The 21,021-nt window shown below is 46.4% G+C and overlaps 1 protein-coding gene and 1 long non-coding RNA gene across 3 annotated transcripts; one reads left to right on the forward strand and one right to left on the reverse strand.

Annotated features, from left to right (window-relative positions):
- Positions 1-228: 228 nt before the first annotated feature.
- LOC120707503 lies at positions 229-2,110 on the reverse strand. Of its 2 annotated transcripts, none has more exons than XM_039992409.1 (5): positions 1,668-2,110; positions 1,403-1,472; positions 1,227-1,287; positions 898-1,044; positions 229-790 (listed from the first exon to the last, which is right to left on the reverse strand). In XM_039992409.1, exons 1-5 carry the CDS (start codon positions 1,934-1,936, stop codon positions 660-662), a joined length of 678 nt encoding a protein of 225 aa, XP_039848343.1. In that variant the 5' UTR covers positions 1,937-2,110; the 3' UTR covers positions 229-659. The 2 variants fall into 2 exon arrangements, with proteins under 2 accessions (XP_039848343.1, XP_039848344.1); XM_039992410.1 differs by having other exon boundaries at positions 229-787; positions 1,668-2,104.
- A 4,868-nt stretch (positions 2,111-6,978) lies between these two features.
- LOC120707504 lies at positions 6,979-20,347 on the forward strand. The gene is made up of 2 exons (XR_005689017.1): positions 6,979-7,163; positions 19,612-20,347. It is a non-coding gene; the product is annotated as an uncharacterized LOC120707504 (long non-coding RNA).
- The last annotated feature ends 674 nt before the right edge of the window (positions 20,348-21,021 follow it).

The raw sequence follows: 21,021 nt of genomic DNA on the forward strand, positions 1-21,021 counted from the left end.
TGCCACCGGTGAGCTGTCGCCCAAATTAATTTCCTTGTTACTTTCCTATCAATTTGTTATTTCTTTGAATTTTTCCTACACTGAATTGCACATTGTGCGCAGCTCCAAATGACTTAATTTTATTCGGTAGAAAATCTTGATCTGTCAGATAAAACCGTAAAAGTAAATAAAGATAAATCAGAACTGCAGACATTCTCATTGCTTGTCACCCTCCATCACCACTCCAGCTTTCCAAACAAACAAGAAACAATATATATATGGATGTGAGATTGCAAGTGTGAGTTGATTTTCTACTATCAACATTGGCCTGACCAAATGCATTAATATTCACAACTTTCACCTTGCTTTTGCTAACCCGAGCTATTGTAAATTTCCTTGACTATTCATACTCTACCTTGGAGGAATTTGCTGAATCACCCTGTGACGTTTCCACTTCATCAAGTTCAAGGCATTTCTTAGATTCAAAACTACTCAGAACAGACAATGTTTTCATTTATGATATCAAACTCTGACTATGGAAAATTGGTGCCTTTGTTACTTCATAATTCCTCTGAATTTCCTGGTGAAACCGTCATAGTGATGCCACCATGACCGTGTAGGTTTTTACTCCGAATATTCTACTAGTAGCTAGTGGGGCACTAGGAACGCTTCAGAGCTTGCTAGCTTGTAGTATCTTCAACTACAGCTGATACTACCTCAGCCTTAGTTTCTTGCTGGGCCGCATCCATCTCGCTGGGCACCTCAACTATCATCTTCCTCACACGAAACATCGCCAAATGGATGTCACCTGCTAGATGGATGCAAAAAAAATGCAGATTCCAAAGTTCAGAATCCAATGGCCAATACCCTTATTTTTCTTCTCCAATTACTGAATCGGGTAGAGTCGTTGGTGCAAACCGAAGATGAGCAGGCTGCCGGGGTCAATGGGAATTGGGAAGCCAGGGTTGAGGCGGCGCTCGTTGATGTAGGTGCCGTTGGTGCTACCCAGGTCCGTCACCAGCAGCCTCCCGTCTTTCTTCTCCAGCCTAGCGTGCGTGCTAGAGACTGCATTTTTGTTATGCGCACGGGAATTGCAAGATCATCAGATGGTGAAAGATTTATCTGATCCTGGTTGCTGTAACTGACAGAGCATACATTCCATTCCATGCATGATTGCTTACCAAATTCAGATAAATGGACATATGAGAATTAATTAGTGACTGCAGTTTTGCAAGAAGTGAAGTGACCTGTGGCAACGGGGAGGACGATGTCAGCCTTGTCAGCGACCCGACCAACGGTCAGCGCATCCTGGACAATGTGGACACCACAATTCTTTCCGTCATCAAGGTTGTTGAATAACATTTGGCAGTTAGTTGTTCAATGTACAAATAAAAAGAGGATGATGATGGTGAACAGCACATACGGAGGCTATCTCGAACGCGCCGGGGCGTGCAACTTTGTAGCCGATGTGGCGCCAATCGCCGTCGCCTGAAATTGAGAATGTAAGGTGCACTTGAGCATATATAATTCCATCCATTGAATACTGACAACGCTTGGAAGAACAATAATCTGACAGAGTGGGTAATCAAAGGATACGAGAAGGATGTTTAGGACCGCAACTAGTGCTAAATTGCAGATGGAGACGACATACTCGGAGGCAGAGTTACTGAAAGAATGGAGGAATCAATGAACCAAGAACCCATCTTACTGAAGAACCAAGGGTTGATGGGCCATCAGCAAGACTGGAGGAACACCTCAGGATGCTGTTCTTCTTCTTGCTGCTGGGTAACCTTGGCACATCGAGGCAAACCGGATGCTGCTGCTTCGCACTGGGCACGGAGCAGCTGCTGCAAGAAGGCCGAAGCAATGAGGGGGAAGTCTTGAAGCTTGTGAGTGATCTCCTGGGAGTACTGGAGAAGAGGACCAGGGAGGAGGTAGTAGCCACTGCAGCTTCCATCAGATCGGGCGTTGTTGATGCGCAGCAGCGGAGGGAATGGAGGGGACAGGCTCGCTCGAGAGGCCTTGGTTTTGTTTGCGAATGGGATTGTTCCTAGCCTTTTGCTTTCGGTTGAGTTCTCTGTGGATCATTGGAGATAAGAGTTGAGGCTGCTGTTTGTCCTGGCCACAATCCTACCTACACCTGGCCTCGTAGCCAATCGTTCCTCCTTGCCATCTGCAGATCTACTGCTACTCACTGCGTCTTCATCTGTGTCACCGTGTATAAATTTACAGCCTCGCAAACTTTTTTTTTATTGAGAGAGAGTTCAGAGTTGTAGTATGCTGTGACGCTGAGGCGCCTACCGTGTATCACGACGTGAACTCGGACAGATGAGACGGCCCCTGACATTAGGGCCCACACGTCAGCCTCAGCGTGCTAGTAACAACCAACAACAACGTGCTGGCCCCGTCACCTCCAGAATTTTAGCAATACCGATTCAAATCGCGGCCGCGGCGACTCAGAGAAGGAGAGGAACCCAACCGAGCGAGGCGGTACAAATTCCCAATCTGCGACCCCTGCTCCACCCAAAGGTAAGATTTTTCTGAGATCTCTGCGCTCAATAATCCGGATCAATTTTTTTGTTTCGTCAGTTTTCCTCAACTTTTTGGCCTCTCTTTTTGGCGATCGGCTGGATTCGATTCGATCAGATGGCGGTGGCGTGGACGGTGCTGGCGGTGTTGCTCGTTGCAGCGCAGGCGGCCTCGGCGGTGCCGGTGGTGGCGCAAACGTTCCTCTGGGAGCCCAAGAACTATGGGTGGGTAACTTGTTGAGCTTATCTTTTCCTTCCTTAGCTTCAGATCTTGTGCTAGATGAGATGCGTGATGTTAATGTTGGGGATTCCGGTTGCTCTGCTTCACTTAGACAAGCAATTGTGCGTAGGTATACAAACCGCTGTCATGACACATATGTATTTTCATTTTCTTTGTTCAAGGAATACTTTCTTTATTTGCTGATTGTTTTGTCATTGCCCTGTTAAATAAATAGATGATGGTCCAACCAAGAACCAATGGGTTAATTAGCTCATGTGCTTACGGCCTTACTTTGCCTGTCTGCTTCTATGCCATAGAATCATTTTATTGTGAGGAAACAGCTGTTTAGTGCAGATTGATTTGCGCATGATCACATTGTATCAGTATATATGCTTGGCATGCAAGGCGTTTCCAGGCACTAATTAGGTCTCCATCCGATCCGTGTCACACACAGATCGACAGACCGTGGTAGTCCATGGGCCATGTTTGGTTAGATTTGAAGAATTTTTTTCTACTTTGACCACTAATTAGGGGTATTAAATAAAGTCTAATTACAAAACCACTTGCAGGACCCTTGGTAAATTCGCGAGACGAATCTAATGAGGCCTTTGACCGCACGATTAGAGGATGATTACTGTAGCATCACTGTATCAAATTATGGATTAATTAGGCTCATTAGATTCGTCGCGCCAAACTGCACTCATCTATGAAAAGTCTTGCAAATAGACTTTATTTTGTACTTCATGCATACAAGATTCCTTCGTGAAATTTATTTGAAGAATTTACCAAACATGGCCATGAGCTGGCTGGCCAGGCCTGGTCATTCTTTACAAACTGATGAGTAATGACAGTGGTACGCCGATCGAAGCTTCTTCGTCCTGACAGGGACGAAGACTTGATGAACGTTTTTTCTGTTTTCAGACTATCTGCAGTTTATTACTAGGTCAGGTCGTCGAATCAATTGTCGTTGTCCGTTCAGCGTGGTCAGAGGCGAGAGGTGCAAGTTCCACTTGGCGATAAGAATTCCAAGATGATGACTTGGAAAGGAAGGCAAATTAATTTCTACTGATAATAAAATGCATGCATGGCGTGGACGGAGATTAGGAGTAAAGGAAATACTTAAAAATGGTCGGTCGTGCGGAAGCGCGCACGCACGGCCGCACCATTTCTTCTTCCTCGTCGTCGCACCTTCGTCCTCCTCGCCCGCCAGCATGCACGCGTGCTGCCGTTGCTGTCGCCGTCACACCGCTGCCTCCTATAGCTTCGGCCTGCCACCAACTGCTGCGTCCCCGCCCGCTCACGCCGCCGCTGGCGACCTCCCCCACCCGGTTAGGGTTGAGGGTTGAGGGTTGCCGGGGGGGACCTCCTCCTCCGGCGGATCTAGGAGGATGCCTCGGGGGAGGCGGCGGCCAGGCGGTGGAGGCGCGCGTGGTGGCAGAACGGCGGGCGGTGGGGGCGCCGTCGCCGAGGTGGTGGAGGACGGCGGTTGGGTGGCGGCAGCAGCGGGGGAAAGCGATGAGACCGTCCCGGCAGAGCCGGGTTAGGGCGGCGGCCGCGGATCTAGTGGCTAGAGCCGCCAGAGATAGAGGAGGAGGACGGCGTGGGGGCGAGCGCCTTCGCCGGGTTATTGTGGGGGCAGCGGCGGAGGCGGCGGTGTCGCCGTCGGATCCGAGAGAGGCTGTGGCAGCGGGGGGCAGCGATGGCGAGTTCGGCAGCGGGGAGCAGAGGTCGGGCGGTGATGTGCGGTTCCACGAGGAAGAACGCGGAGGAAGAACGCACGTTCGTTCGAAGGGCCTAGGTTGTCAGCGTCGGTGCAGGAGTGTGCGTGTGCGTCGGCAAACGCACGGCCGGTCGTGCTTTTGCCAACCCCTAGGAGTAACTCCTACGGTACTCTATACCATACACGTAGCAAAGTCAACTGGGATAGCCATTACACGCACACGTCGTACGTGCTGCAGCTAGTTTTGAGAAGCTGGGTATGTACACACGATTGTTAAAATTGATACGCACACGTCGTTCTCTTAATGAAATGCGTGCCAGGCGCGTCAATTTTTGATCAAATAAATCTCCGTTAGTTCCACAAAGAGAGAGAAAAATTAGCAACAATAATGGACTTTTATTTTTTTCGAAACACCAGTACAAACTCAGACACTCACAATGCAGAAACCACAATGTAAGTCTTGAGTTGTATGAGAGAGTAGAGTGAGTGAGTTATATATTATGGTTTCACACACTTAACCATTATGTACGCAGAAATCTACTTTTTGATATTTTTGTTAAATTCTACATGTCATAATAGGTTTATGGCAAAAATTTCACTTTTTTATATGTTTTGCTATATGTTTTCATTTAAATAAAATTTTAAAATTATTTGTAGGGGCGGGTGGGGACGTCACCCGCCCCTAAAAATCCATTTTTAGGGGCGGGTGATGGAGTGACCCGCCCCTACAAATGATTTTCAATTTTATTATAGAAATTTGTTTAATTCTGAAATACGTCCAGATACTCCGGCTATATGTCCGGATACTCCGGACAGACGTTCGGACATCCGATCTTTGACCCGGATACTCCGGCTATATGTTCGGATACTCCGGACAGAAAATCATTTAATTCACAAAAAATAGCAAAACACATCAAAAAAAGATGAAATTTGTACCATAGGCCTATTGTGATCTATAAAATTAGAAAACACTATCAAAAGCATATTTCAGTGTACTCCCTCCGTCCTGAAATGTAGGGCATTCTAAGGTTTGGAATTTGTACTCAAATGTAAAGCATTTTAGGATCTTTGGACAAAATTCCCAGTCAAACTTATCCCTTTAGATCCCCAAGTCACGACTTGCGAGGTCTCCTCTCCTTCTCTTTTCTCCATTGCACTGCTTGGGTAGTGTGCGCCGCCTATCGCCCCAATCCCCTCCGTCTCCTCCTTCCAATTTTCCTGGCCGCTCCTCCCTCTCCGTCTCTGCTAATTAATGTTTGTTGGATGCCGAGGAATATAAGCTATTCAAGTATGTTTTGTTTTTTGTGCGACTGCTTAACTTCTAATGATTGCATCTGATAATTACAACTGAAAAATATATTAATACGGGTACATGCGTCTTTTCTTTATCTTCTTAATCTGTTGGAAAAATCCTAGAATGTCTTACATTTCAGGACGGAGGGAGTATATAGTGATTATGAGTGTGGAAACCACAATGTAACTCTTGAGTTGTATGAGAGAGTAGAATGAGTGAGTTATACATTATGGTTTCACACACTTAACCATTATGTACGCAGAAATCTACTTTTTGATATTTTTGTTAAATTCTACATGTCATAATAGGCTTATGACAAAAATTTCACTTTTTTTATATGTTTTGCTATATGTTTTCATTTAAACAAAATTTTAGAATAAAAGAAAAATTATTTGTAGGGGCGGGTGGGGATGTCACTTGCCTGTAGGGGCGGGTGGGGATGTCACCTGCCCCTAAAAATCTATTTTTAGGGATGGGTGATGGAGTGACCCACCCCTACAAATGATTTTTAATTTTATTATAGAAATTTGTTTAATTCTGAAATATGTCTGGATACTCCGGCTATATGTCCGGATACTCCGGACAGACGTTCGGACATCCGATCTTCGAGCCGGATACTTCGGCTATATGTTTGGATACTCCAGACAGAAAATCATTTAATTCACAAAAAATAGCAAAACACATCAAAAAAAGATGAAATTTGTACCATAGGCCTATTGTGATCTATAAAACTAGAAAATAATATCAAAAGCATATTTTAGTGTATATAGTGATTATGAGTGGGGAAACCACAATGTAACTCTTGAGTTGTATGAGAGAGTAGAGTGAGTAAGTTATACATCATGGTTTCACACACCTAACCATTATGTACGCAGAAATCTACTTTTTGATATTTTTGTTAAATTCTAAATGTCTTAATAGGCTTATGGCAAAAATTTCACTTTTTTTATATGTTTTGCTATATATTTTCATTTAAATGAAATTTTAGAATAAAATAAAAATTAATTGTAGGGGCAGGTGGGGACGTCACCCGCCCCTAAAAATCCATTTTTAGGGGTGAGTGATGGAGTGACTCGCCCCTAAAAATGTGTCGATCCGTATGCTTGCAAGACTGTGAAGTTATTGGCTCGAGCAGGATCGACTGGCCCACCCCCGCCGCGTCCCCGATCCCTCATCTCCCGCATCCTTATCATCTCCCGTGCTTCTCTCTTCCTCGCATCTCTCATTCTCTCTCCCTCATTTATCCTCTATCTCTCTCCTACCTTATCTGCATGCGGCGGGAGCGGCGTGCAGCGGCCGACGGGCGCGGCGTGCGGCGGCCGATGGGTGCTGCGTGCGGTGGGCGTGACGGCCGGCGGGCCCCTAGACCTCCCTTCTGCTGCGGGTGCGGACGGCTGGACCTCCTGCGGCCTAGAGTTCTTGGTAATCGAGTTCTACTTGTCTACTCCCTCCATACTCAAAAAACCTGACGTTTAGGACAAGGTTTGAGTCAAACCTTGAGAATATAAATCATGAATAACTCTCAAGTTGTTGAGTTTGAAAATGTAAAAATTATATAAATAGATTTGTTTTGAAAAATACTTTTATGAAAGTATACATATATCACTTTTTAATAAATATTTTTAGAGGAATAAGAAGTCAAAGTTGTGTTTTGGAGACCGTGTCGCTGTTCTAAACGTCAGGTTTTTTGAGTATGGAGGGAGTACTTGATTTCTTGGTAATGAAGTTCTACTTGATTTCTTAGTAATTGTTGAGAATGAAAGTGAACAGAGAATGAAAGTGAACAGAGAATGAAAATGAGGGAACAACTGATTCTCATTGATGAATTGTGTACAATATATACCCACCGAACAGACAGGATTGCCTCTTGGAGGCACCCCTTCGGGATGGTGGGATCCCTTTGTTGTAATTACATATTTACATAGAAGGACATCCTAATTGATCACTAATGTAACTTCTTATTTCATAACACTCTCCCTTGATCAATTAGCTTCTTCTTGAGGTCTTGTAATCAATCGAATAACTCCTTGAAAACCCTATGGGAAAAATTAGGAGATGTATAGATATGTCATGGGAAAAACTCCTTAAACCCTTTTGGGAAAATAGGAAAAAATATTGATATGACATATATGTGTTGGTATTCCATTAAAACTCCTTTAAAACCCGGTGGGAAAAATATAAGGAGAAAATGATATGGAATATCATTGATTGCAAACTTATATGAGAAAAACCTCGAAAGGAAAACTCATAAATAAGTTTGAATGTATTATGATCTGTGGATCATATCCGAACTAATTCTCCCCCAAAAATCCGATGGGAAAATATGAGGAGAAATTATATCTTGAGTATCTTCTTAAAAACTCTGGTGAGAAAATAGAAGATATGATATATGTATTATGTCTCGAATATCCCTTTAAAAACCCCGATGGGGAAAATTAGAGATATGACATATAATATTACCTCATTAAAAACCTATGTATGAGAAAAATGTTGACAGGAAAAAAAAACTCATTTAGGAAAAGAGTACAATTATCTAATCTGATGATTATGATTCAGAGAGAGTCTCCCCCTGAGCCTTGCAAATCTCATGATTTAGTTCGCAAGGTTTCTATTTCCCCATAAAATAGTTTTAGGAGCAATGTATTTTGTGATATTGCCCTTTATATAGCTTGAATTCTATTGCACAAATGCAAGCATAATTATCTCCAAAGATAATTGTTGGTTTCATGATTGAACCAATGCCACATGACTGTTGTATGTGGTTGATCATTCTGTGAAGCAATATGTATTCACGTGAAGCTTCATATAATGTAATTATTTCAGAATGATTAGTGGATATAGCTACAAGAATCAGCTTTGATGACTTCCAAGATGTAGTTGTTCCACCATGTAAAATTATAAAACCTATTCAAGGTCCAGCATTATGGGGATTAGACATCTATCCAGCTTCCATGTAACCAACAATAGTGTTGTCTTGGCTAAAGCCAAGATCAATTGTGCCTTGGAAAATATCTGAAGATATTCTTAATTCACGTCCAATGGCCTTTTGCTGGATCTGTGCTATGTGTTAGCACATGTTTAATGATTCAATGGAATCATAATTTAATCATTCATAGAAGTCATATATTGATGTGATGCTTCAGAATGATAGACCAAAGTTCTTCATTAGAATCTATTTTGATGAGTCTTTGATATCAGTTTATATTTTGGCAAAATAAGGATTAGTTAGCCAATATCTCGATATCGCACTTTTGTTGTGTTCTGATTTGAAAATAACAAATCAAAATCTTTTGTGCCATTTAGATATATATGGATATCTGATTTAACTCCGACCTGTATGGTATTGTTGGAGTTGCGCTAATTTGAGCTAGCAAGGTGTCTACAAATGCAATATCAGGCCTGTTGCAATTTGTATGATACAAAAGCGCTTTGGCACTTAGTCTCTCATCCCAGGGTCTAAATTATTATTGATCCATTTTTAGGGATGGAATAAACACAAGTGTTGATGGATACTATTGTCCAATATTAATTGAATATTGGCAAACTAATTTTCATCTCGAATTCCGTCATAAATGAATGCTTGTTGTTTGTGTGTTGAGATGATGAAAATTCTGTTTGGAATTTATTTATGGACACATATATGCATTCATAGTTATTAGAGTAATCCTTTTATGGGAGATACTCTTCAAGTCAGTTGTACCACAATCAACTTGACTATCTCAAGTCATTGAATGACTTGTATATAATTATATATTGCGATTTTTCATTTTGGATTAGGATACAAAATCCCTACGAGATATATATAAATCCAAATTTACCAAATTCAATTGATCTGCCAGTAATTGAATATAGGAATGTAATTCTCACGCATACCATGATGGTATGTTTCTCGGTCTCTACGTGAAACCATGGGCTACAAGCTCTCGCTATCTCACCACCTTGATTTCCTAAGGAAAAGCATAATGAGAAGTAGATAATACTTCCTTATGTGAAAATGAGAGCACTTCTCCTTAATTGCCACCTTTTAATTTGACCCAATTTGAGTGTTTGTTAACACTCTGCCTAGGACTTTTGGTCTGGATCCAGTTAAAGGTGTATAGCAATTTTCAACAGGAGTATATGTCGATAAATTTGTAGTCTTAATATGATTAATTGATCATAAACAATATAACTTGCGAGAAATTAACCCTTCTGAATCCTATGGCATTTCCCACGACCCAGTGCCTAATTTACGTGCACATATACTGGGCTTTTGAATGATAAGCATTCATAGGCTTTGGATTTGAATAAATCCATAAAGTGTCTAACAACATTTATGATGTTGATTTGCATTTGCTATCTTGGAGGATATCTCCCCCTATTTCCGCGGATGCTTATAATAAACTGTATTCCTAGCTTGTGACCATACTTCTCCCCCTCTTATTTTGATATGGGAGTTGAGTGATAATTTTAAGTGCTTCACTCTTTCTGGTACAATACTTGTAGGAATTTTATTTGATGACACTTTTGATTAGTAAATGCATTTGGCAGACTATTTGCAATGTGTTGCAAATAAAGATGTTCTGAACTATTGGTTCAGATATTATTTGTATATACATGGATATGAGGATCGAATGTGATAACACTCTTTTATAATTTGTAATTCCTAGCATTCTATATGTGTGGTAGTAATCTCCCCCTAATGTCTGGAATTTTCCTCAAAAATAATCAACATACGGGCTTGTAAATGAATAAATTAATCCCTTATGAGTAATCCAAGATATTTTATTAATGATGGATAAATATCTTGTATGGATCTCAATGCCCATGGATGTATGCTGCGGTGGTGATATCGGTATGTTTGAAATATAACCGACACGCAGATGGGAAATATTTGGCTAAGGCTAAGATTCCACGTACTTACTGCAACAGGAGGCATCGTTTTGATAGCAGTTATATGAATTTGAATTAAGTTTACGGTATTTAAGACCATATGATGCCAACATGATGTTGACTGCAATTATATGATAATGGTCGATCAAGTAAGTTATTCTCTTGGTAAGAGATTTGGTTAATCCATTTTTTGTATGTACAAAAATATTCCACATTAATGCCTAGAGCCATACAATAATAATTGAAGGCTTTTGAGGATAATTTATCGGCATTGTTAATCCTGATGGATTTGATTGTGTGTTCTGGATAATATGCTCTTTAATTTGATAATTTGAGCAAATAATCATGCTTAGCATGATTTCTTGTGGATAACAATACATACAGGACCATCTAGTTGATGCATCAAAAAGTACCATGAAGTACCAATTTGGTCCGACTAATGGATGAATGGACCACAAATGTCTCCTTGAATGCGTTCAAGGAACTATAGTGGTTCAGCCTTGATCTTAAGATAAGAGGTTCTTAAGATTAAATTTCCCATGGTACATGTTGTGCACACAAATCTGAAGATTTGGGAAAATTTTGAAATATTTATGTGGCGACCAATTGAATTGCCAATAATTTTTATTTTATCCATATCTAAGGATGATTAAGGCAATAATGCCATGTCTTGAGGATATCAAGATTATGAAAATTATCGTGTACGCAACATTTCTACGGGTTTGATGTATGTGATATGCAATCCTGTCGGTACCTATGGACTAGGGTACCCCCTCTTACTGTGTCGAGACTCGCGTAGTTATCCGTAACTACGCCCTAAGGAGCTGAGCAGCCGGACCCCTGGGGTCTGACTCCATCACACTAGACCAACGGTCCCGGACCCGCTTCCCGCTCGAGGACGGGTCCGGTGTCACCACGTGTCCCGGAGAAGGGAGCGCTCAGCCAAACAGCCGGGGGCCCCGGACCTCCCACGGGGTCCGGTGCAGCCACGTGTCCACAGGCGCAGGCACGCGCGTAGCCGCGAAGCTTCACTAGAAGACTCGCCAACCTACCGTATTCAGTGCGGGAGACGTAAGTGCGCTCTACCACAGCAGAGCCCGAGGTGACTTTTGCCAGGCTGTAGTGTTGATCGAGCATTACCAAGGCGCACAGTGCAGCCGTTGGCGCCGCCCACGCCACGCACGTCAGTCTGCTACGCCAGTTAGACACGACAGCTCGGCTTTGCCCATTATAACGCCTACGCCGTAGGCCCAACAGTCTACGCCGCAACCTACACTGCCCCAACGAGCGCCTCGCCGATGGGACTAGTGAAGACCCCCCTTGATCAGAGAGACTACAGGGCGATGAGGCGTATCCGGGGAGAGATTCTCGACCACTGTAGCACTATTAATGTCTTTTTCATGATATACTATACATCCTCGTAGGGCCCACCTGTCAAGGTCCAATGCCTGTGTACGCGTCTTCCTTGCGCTATAAAAGGGAGACGCCCGTTAGAGAAGGACTCAAGTCAAAAAGGGACTGAGAGGTAGAGGATAGACTCATCCACAGACACAAAAGCAATACAACACACAGTGGATGTAGGGTATTACGCTCCGGCGGCCCGAACCACTCTAAATTCCCGAGTGTTCTGGTGTTCTTGCTTCATGGGTAGATCTGACGAATCGCTTGCGCTTTCCCGAGTAACCACCCTCTGGGATTAGGCGGGTGCACTACGCCACCCGGCTGTGGCCCTCCTTCTAGAGCTGCGACATCTGGCGCCGTCCGTGGGGATCGCGCAAGCGTTGGCCAGATCTCCGCTCACCTCCTGGTTTCTGAGGTTGAGCTCATCCTCTGCAATGACGACGGGAAGATGAAGAGAGGCACGGCATCACCTACGCCGCATGCCCCGACACCGAGGCGGCAGTGCCCTCGGTGCGGTGGCGCACGGCAGTGGCGCCTACTGTGCGTCGCCACTAAGACACCTCAGAGCCGGCACGGTGGCCCACAGGGGCGACTCCTGCTGCGTGTCACCCTGCGACACCCCAGTGTCGGCTCAAGGTTTCCTCTCAAACAACCACCAAGGTTCCCCTGCGGTGGCATGGTGTCGGTTCAAGGCTTTCTCTCAAGATGGAGCCTGGAGCCGATGGCCATGGCTCGGGGGAAGTTGACGGTCGCCTTCTCCCCAGTCTGGCTCAGGCCTCTCTCAGTGCTGCTGCAGACAGGCCTCGACCTCCGCCGCGAGGCAAGGGGGCCCTGTGCCGGCGCCGAGGAGGAGCCGGCGAACGACCGCCCTTCTCCACGCTCCATGCTCATCCAAACGAGCACCCGTCCTCCCGCTGCGACAGGGCAGCAAGCCAACTTCAGCACATCGAGAGCGGCCATTGGGCTGGCTTCCATCGGCAGCTGGCAACGGCAGGACCACTCCCATTCAAAGCCAAAGAATTTGTTCCCATGCTATCTGAGCGTGGGACAATTCTTGTGCTGGGAAGAGCCTTGCAAGCTCCCGAGGTGATGCTAGATGATGCTGTACAAGCACATCCAGGACGCCTTTGCCTCCGACGACCGAGAAGAACCCCCGAGGTGGCAGTTCCACTCCGGCCGGGGAGTGCATGCCTTACGAATGGTAGCTGAAGGTTATTCCTAGATAGGATTGAGAGAGTTCCTCCTTTTGTAATAACGTGGTGCCTACGTGCGGTCCAGAGCGGTAAAGGTCCGCCCTTGTAAACCCGACCTCTGACTTCATCGCACAAACAGGCGACACCAGCAAGTGGTCCAGAACGGTAGAGGTCCGATCTCGTAATCCCGACCTCTGAGATACACCACATATGAATCAAGTGATAAAGGGGATTTGCTTTCTCAGTCTTATCTTTACCTTAACTTAATTGCGCTCACCCATTTCGACTTGACTATTTTCTTCTCCCGTACGAAGTTTTTTTCTTTTGTTGCTAACGATCCAAATTGAGTTGCTGGCTTGTGGTCAGGTTGGGACACCCCTTCTAGCTGGAAGGCGGTCCGAACTCCTAGGGACCTGCTCCGGAGAAGTGGTGCTTGTATCCTGGGGTGGGGGAGTTCTGCGTAGCCGCTTAGCTTGGTAATGTACCCTAAGCCTACGCACTTCACTGCCCTGTTACGACTACCCTAGTATCCAAGGCTGCCGTGACTAGAGGTCCGGACTCCTTTCTAGTATAAAGCGTGGTTTCCTATGTCCCACCGCAAGGTCCGGTAATGTACCTCGGTGGATCGATGGCGACAGCTCAAAGTCCACTCCGGTGGCCCGCTCCGGCGGAGATCGCTCGCCATGGTCGCTTCAAGTCCACTCCGGTGGCCCGCTCCGGCGGAGACCGCTCGTCACGGTCGCTCCAAGTCCACTCCGGTGGCCCGCTCCGGCGGAGACCGCTCACCACGGTCGCTCCAAGTCCATTCCGGTGGCCTGCTCCGGCGGAGACCGCTCACCACGGTCGCTTCAAGTCCACTCCGGTGGCCCGCTCCGGCGGAGACCGCTCGCCACGGTCGCTCAGAGTCCACTCCGGTGGCCCGCTTCGGTGGAGACCGCTCGCCACGGTCGCTCAAAGTCCACTCCGGTGGCCCGCTCCGGCTGAGACCGCTCGCTACGGTCGCTCAAAGTCCACTCCGGTGGTCCGCTCCGGCGGAAACCGCTCGCCACGGTTGCTCAAAGTCCACTCCGGTGGCCCGCTCCGGCGGAGACCTCTCGCCACGGTCGCTCCAAGTCCACTCTGGTGGCCCGCTCCGACAGAGACCGCTCGCCACGGTCGCCTGGAGCCGGGTCCGGGAAGGTGGTGCTCGCTCCCTGGGTGGTTTGAGGTCAGTGCAGCCACTTAGCATGGTTCTGTACCCTAAGCCTGCACCTTCGCCGCCCTACAGAGAGCGCTCTAGTACCTGAACCTAGCAACAAGTGCTACGGCCTTTAGGGGGTCCGGAGCACCCGTTTCCGACATGAGCACGCCAACGCAACCAGGTTGCGTCGGAACACGTCACGATAATGGCCCCACCTGCGAGTTCGTACCTCCCCCGAGGTGGGCTCGGGGGCCACTGTCGGTACCTCTGGACTAGGGTACCCCCTCTTACTGTGTCGAGACTCGCATAGTTATCCGTAACTACGCCCTAAGGAGCTGAGCAGCCGGACCCCTGGGGTCCGACTCCATCACACTAGACCAACGGTCCCGGACCCGCTTCCCGCTCGGGGACGGGTCCGGTGTCACCACGTGTCCCGGAGAAGGAAGCGCTCAGCCAAACAGCCGGGGGCCCCGGACCTCCCACGGGGTCCCGGACCCCCATATACTATCCGGACCCCTCAGTGGGGAGGGAACAGACACCCCACCTGGGGGGTCCGGTGCCGCCACGTGTCCACAGGCGCAGGCACGCGCGCAGCCGCGAAGCTTCACTGGAAGACTCGCCCACCTACCGCATTCACTACGGGAGACGTAAGTGTGCTCTGCCACAGCAGAGCCCGAGGTGACTTTTGCCAGGCTGTACTGTTGATCGCGCGTTACCAAGGCGCACAGTGCAGCCGTTGGCGCCACCCACGCCACACACGTCAGTCTGCTACGCCAGTTAGACACGATAGCTCGGTTTTGCCCATCATAACGCCTACGCCGTAGGCTCAACAGTCTACGCCGCAACCTACACTGTCCCAACGGGCACCTCGCCGATGGGACAGGTGAAGACACCCCTCGGTCAGAGAGACTACAGGGCGATGAAGCGTATCCGGGGAGAGATTCTCAACCACTGTAGCACCACTAATGTCTTTTTCGTGGTATACTATACATCCTCGTAGGGCCCACCTGCCGGGGTCCAACACCTGTGTATGCGTCTTCCTTGCGCTATAAAAGCGAGACGCCCGTTAGAGAAGGACTCAAGTCAAAAAGGGACTGAGAGGCAGAGGATAGACTCATCCACAGACACAAGAGCAATACAACACACAGTGGACGTAGGGTATTACGCTCCGGCGGCCCGAACCACTCTAAATTCCCGAGTGTTCTGGTGTTCTTACTTCATGGGTAGATCTGACGAATCGCTTGCACTTTCCCGAGTAACCACCCTCTGGGATTAGGCGGGTGCACTACGCCACCCGGCTGTGGCCGTCCTTCTAGAGCCGCGACAAATCCCGTTAATGTTGAAGGAATTCTTTCAAGCATTTGCTTGATATATCCGTGATTTTATGATGAATTGATATTCATTATTGTCGTCATTATGTGTTTCCACATAGAAATCTTTGTGACGGATATTTTTGTAACTCAATAGGGTATTATTTAAATTGGAATGTAGGAACGTGTCATCAATTGCTAATTGCGTACCCATAGAGAAAATTAATGTGCCTCGACCAAAAATCAATTGATCACAATATCGCAGTATATGATTTGTGTGAAATTTCCTTTACTCTTTGTGAGAGTTTGGAAGTTTTAATTTCCCCGAGTATAGTGTTAGTGGTGTCATGTCCACTAAGTGAATTCCTTCCTTGATTTGGATTATTCCTGTAGGATAATCCTTGACAACAAATATTTACAACACAATATAAATATGGCTAATCTGGGGATTATGGAGATTAGGTTATGTCTCCAAATATATCGTTGGATTGAAATTCCATGAACATGTTGACAATGCTCAATAGGTAGTTCCATGTAATGGGATCTCCTCATTATCATGTTCTGTAGAACATCTTTATTTTGTTCCGTAGGGACATCTTTGGAGCAACTGATGCCACTAGGTCGAGTATTGAACTGAGCTTCAAGCTTGTCCCCTTGAACTTGTTTGCCAACGGATTTCAAATATATGTCAACCAAATGGTTGGCATATGTTGCACTTTTATTGATATGATTGTGACAATCATATGTTCGACAAAACTTGAAAGTGTCATGTTGAGTATTTTTCTAAAAGTTCCTTTGCCTTTGTTAGGACTCTGTTTTGTGATGATGCTTAGTTTTCCCTTGAAATTCAATTTGAATTTCGTGCCACCAAAACTTGTTTTGGTGTTCTGATCATTGTATTGATTTTCTGGTAGTAGTATTGAGCCCTATTGGGCGTAGTTGATGGCTCTTAGTTAAGAGCTCATCACATTTTTGTATCTAGAGTATGAGATCAGAATATTTGACATTGTTTGTGTCACGGTATTGTTGTTGCAATAACCTATTTGAAAAAGGGAAAATATAGATAATGACTTTTCAATCATTTCTGCATCATCTATAATGATCACAAAGTTGAAGCTTACAACAAATCTTTGATACTGCAGAATCAGATTCTGCGATAGATTTGAACTTTATAAGGCGAAGTAGTGACTACTCGTGCCATGCTACTGGCAAAATGATTGCCTTGTATGTATTTTGAGTGCAACTCAAAATTTACGTGGATCCTTTACCAATATCTTGAGATATATATGTGAAGATTATGTCTCAAGAAGTAATGTATTATATTTGGTTATGTCTGAAACATGGGCTTTTGGATTAGATTTATTGATGTTATCAATTAATAATTTTGTTGTTAGCAATATTCCGATGTTCATAACCTATGGCAGATAGTTGTGACTATCTACTGCAGTTTCAGTGAAATCTTTGTTGACTAATTGCCATTTTACTACATGAAATATCATGTATATAATTAATTTATTATGGTAAATTTAAAATTTATTGTGTGTAAATTTATGTAAAATATTGAAATCAAGATGATTCTTGAATCATAATTTAAGGTATATTGATTTGAATAGTATAACTATTTTTAAATGGATTCTTGCCGGAATTAATGACTTGATAGTCATATTTATATAAATTCAATGTTATAGAATATTTTGGATATACACATTATAGGTAGTCATCGTAATATGTAGACCTTTAGTAATGGGCAAGTAACTTGCTGCCTAAAAGCATGGTTTCAGGGCAAATAAATTCGTAAAGAATTTATCGCAGCCGATGCCTAGGTCTCCATTACCTTATGTTTTTCTAAAATTTCAGATTTATATACCTCAATTTAAATTTAGCATATTTCTACATGATGTAGATATAAATTAAGTGCAATATTTTCAATGATACAAATAAATAAATAACACTTGAAAATATTGTTCGAAAATCATATTTGCATAACCAATGTGAAATCTGCGGATCACATATATACAATTACTACAGTAATTATAGCATCTAAATTATATTGGTGCTAATATCCAAACTTAGTCTAAATAGCTATTTACAATAATTATGCAAATTTTGGATAGTTTAAGCACTAAAATCGAACAATCGAGGACCTCAAAAATATACTCCCTCCTTCCCTGTTTATAAGGCATACACGTATATCAAGATTCAAACCTTGTCATCTTTGACCAATAATTTGACTATTAAATTTTTATTTTTATAATGCAAATTTCATATGATTGGATTCATAATCAAATATATTTTACAATGATTATAAGTTTATAATCAAAAGTGATATAATATATGATAAATAAATGGTCAAAGTGTTGTTTAGAAGACCGTGTCATGTTCCACCATGCCTTATAAACGGGGAAGGAGGGAGTACATGCAAAACTCGATAGTTAAAGCATGTGTGTGTGTGTATATATGCCTTAGTGCAGGAATGCAGTGGGAAAAAAAAAGGCTTGGCTTGGCCATGGCCCGAGCAGATGGCACGCCATGCGGCCCAGGCGGCTGGGTGACGGCCCGGCCGAGTCGGCCTGCTGGCGGTCGGATCCGGCCCAAGAGCCGTGAGAGGCCCATATGAAAAAGAGGAGAGGGGCGGTTACCCCGACTCCCGTGAACCACCGCCGCCTGCCCGGTGCGGGTGCGCCGCCGCCGGCGCTGCCATCCGCAGCGCGCCGCCATGCACCGCCTCCTCTCCCCCTCTTCCCCCTTTGCTGCTGTGTCGCGGGCTCCGGTGTGCGCTGCTACCGCGGCCGGTGAAGGGGTGGGCGTCGCAGTGGCCGGAGGTGTGGGCGCCGAGGGTGCCCCTGTTGGTGGAGGTGCGGGCGCCGCTGGCGCCATAGTCGATGGAGGAGGATGATTGGGCGTCGAGGGCGCCGTCGCTGCCGGTACCTGGTGGTGCCAGCCGCCGATGATGTTGACACGGGCACCGGCGATGCAGCGATGCCGCTAATGCGGTGTTCGTGGGATTGGCCTGAAAGCCGTAACCGGCGCTGCCGGGCTTCCACATCACCGGCGAGAACTCAAATGGCGACGTCCAGTGTAGGCAGCGTGCGGAAGGATGAGGAATCCGTCCCCCAGTGCAAAGAAATGAGGGTGCGGTAAGTCCATTCTTACTCGTTGAAGCCTCGTGGCGTAGTTTTTGTTGCTCTTGCCGACTTGCTGTGACGGTGCAGAGGAGAGTTATCGTCGAGTTCCGGTAGGAGCAAAGCAATTCGACGAGTTCTGTGTCGGGGGTGTTCCCGTCGAGTTTCTGGTTTGTGCCCAGTAAAGAGCAAAGTGGCTGTCTCTGTTCTTGCCGTGGATGCCGGTGGCCAGCCGTTCTTCTAGATGAACTCAGCGATTCTGATCATGCATGGCCGTCGGCGAGGCGAGCGGCAGTCCGGCGACGATGAAGCCTCACCGTGGTTGATGATGCATGCATGCGGTGATGGCAACCGGCAGCGTGCCGTCCCAAAGACATGGTGCCGCAGGATTGATTCTTCTCCTCTTAGCGCTCAGGGAGCGTGAGGCCTTCTCGTTTGCCTTCTCGGCGAGTTTCCTCGGTCGGGGATGGAACTCGCCGAGTTCCAACGTGAGGCCAACACGCCTCTGCCTTCGTTGTTTTGCCCAGTGGAGAAACTATGTGACTGATAACGTGTTGAGTATGAAAGTGTACAGAGAATGAAAATGAGGGAACAACTGATTCTCATTGATGAATTGTGTACAATATATACCCACCGAACAGACAGGAGTGCCTCTTGGAGGCACCCCTTCAGGGGGGTGGGATCCCTTGTTGTAATTACATATTTACATAGAAGGACATCCTAATTGATCACTAATGTAACTTCTTATTTCATAACACTAATCGAGTTCTTGATGGATTCTTCTTGGGGCAGGAACTGACGAGCGCAGGCCCGGTGCCTGGATCGTGCCCACGGCCGTGGACATGCAGGCGCTGTTCAACGCGGACGGCGTTGTGAAGCTGCGGCGGCGCGGCGCTCCGACGGCGTTGTGAAGCTGACGGAGGAGCACGCGCGACGGAGCGCGCTCGCTCGGCGGCTCGACGCCGGGCTGCAGGAGCCGCGGCCCGCGGGGGCGCGCTCGCTCGGCGGCACGAGCATGGCGGCGGCCTGGCGCGGCGGCGACCTGGACAAGCTGTGGCGGCCTAGCCAGCGGCGGCGGGGCTGGCTCGGACGGCGGGCGCAGCTTTTGTTTTTGTTTTTTTAAATCGATTACTAGGGGCGGGTGACGGGATGACCCGCTCCTAGAAATCGATTTTTAGGGGCGGGTGACAGGGTGACCCGTCCATAGAAATTTATTTTTAGGGGGTTGATGGAGTGATCCGCCTCTGTAAATGGATTTGTAGAGGTGGATGAAGGGGTGACCCGCCCCTAGAAATGGGTTTTCAGGGACGGACGCGTTACCCGCTCCTGCAAATACCATTTTTGGCTGCGAAAAGCAGCAACGGGTCTGAGATCCGCCCCATCCGCCCCTAGAAATAGCATTTTGACCGCCCCCACAAATCCTTTACGTAGTAGTGCCAGGTTGCATGAGAACACTTACGACGACACGTGGGGACCAATAGGGGATGTAGAGCGTTGCACATATAAAACTACTATCTGTTTTTAACAATGTTGGAAATAGTCCACCATTAGCTTTTTAAGAGTTCTCACGCTCCGCTATACAATATTTATCCGCTAACTCCGCTAAGATGTTTTACGAGATTTAGTTCTGCGAAATATCCGCTAAAGATGTTTTTTTGCAATACTTCACAACGCTAGATGTTAAGTGGCAAGTAAATTTTAGTGGTGTCATCACTCAAAGACAATGTCACAAGAATTGATACAACTAAATGAATGTAGGTTGGACCCTAGACAACGTAGCACAGGCACCATTGGGCAGTTAAGAGACGTGTTAGAGTTTATTTTTAGGTGTTAGACCGTTGGGGAATCCGGCTCCGGAAGCAACTGGGGGACCCATACCCTCCGGTATCGAGGTAGGGGGGGACCTCCTGGAAGACCCCTCCCTTCTAGAGATTTAGGACATCAGGCCCCCGGGGGTCCTTCCGCGCCCGAGGGGTCCCAGATGTTCAGGGCGGCGCGGAGCATCCGACGGAGGCTCCCGGGTTTCCTCCGCGCCCGAAGGGCGCCGGACGTTCGGGGCGGTGCGGAGCATCCGATGGGGCCCCCGGAGGCCCTTCCGCACCCGAAAATCTCCAGACGTTTGGGACGGTGCGGAACACCCAGCGGTGAGGGCCAACACGACGAAGGAAGCCTCAGGGCGACCCCACCCCGGAGCGGGAGTAC

This window comes from Panicum virgatum, chromosome 5K (genome assembly GCF_016808335.1).
Source record: "Panicum virgatum strain AP13 chromosome 5K, P.virgatum_v5, whole genome shotgun sequence".
NCBI lineage: Eukaryota > Viridiplantae > Streptophyta > Magnoliopsida > Poales > Poaceae > Panicum > Panicum virgatum.

Excerpts from the sequence above, each read along its gene's own strand:
- LOC120707503 (XM_039992409.1), bottom strand. The coding sequence starts at position 1,936 with ATGGAAGCTGCAGTGGCTACTACCTCCTCCCTGGTCCTCTTCTCCAGT. Across the intron at positions 1,473-1,667 it reads GTAAGATGGGTTCTTGGTTC|TTCAGGCGACGGCGATTGGC; the intron begins ATTGATTCCTCC and ends TACATTCTCAAT. Across the intron at positions 1,045-1,226 it reads CGTCCTCCCCGTTGCCACAG|TCTCTAGCACGCACGCTAGG; the intron begins GTCACTTCACTT and ends ACAAAAATGCAG.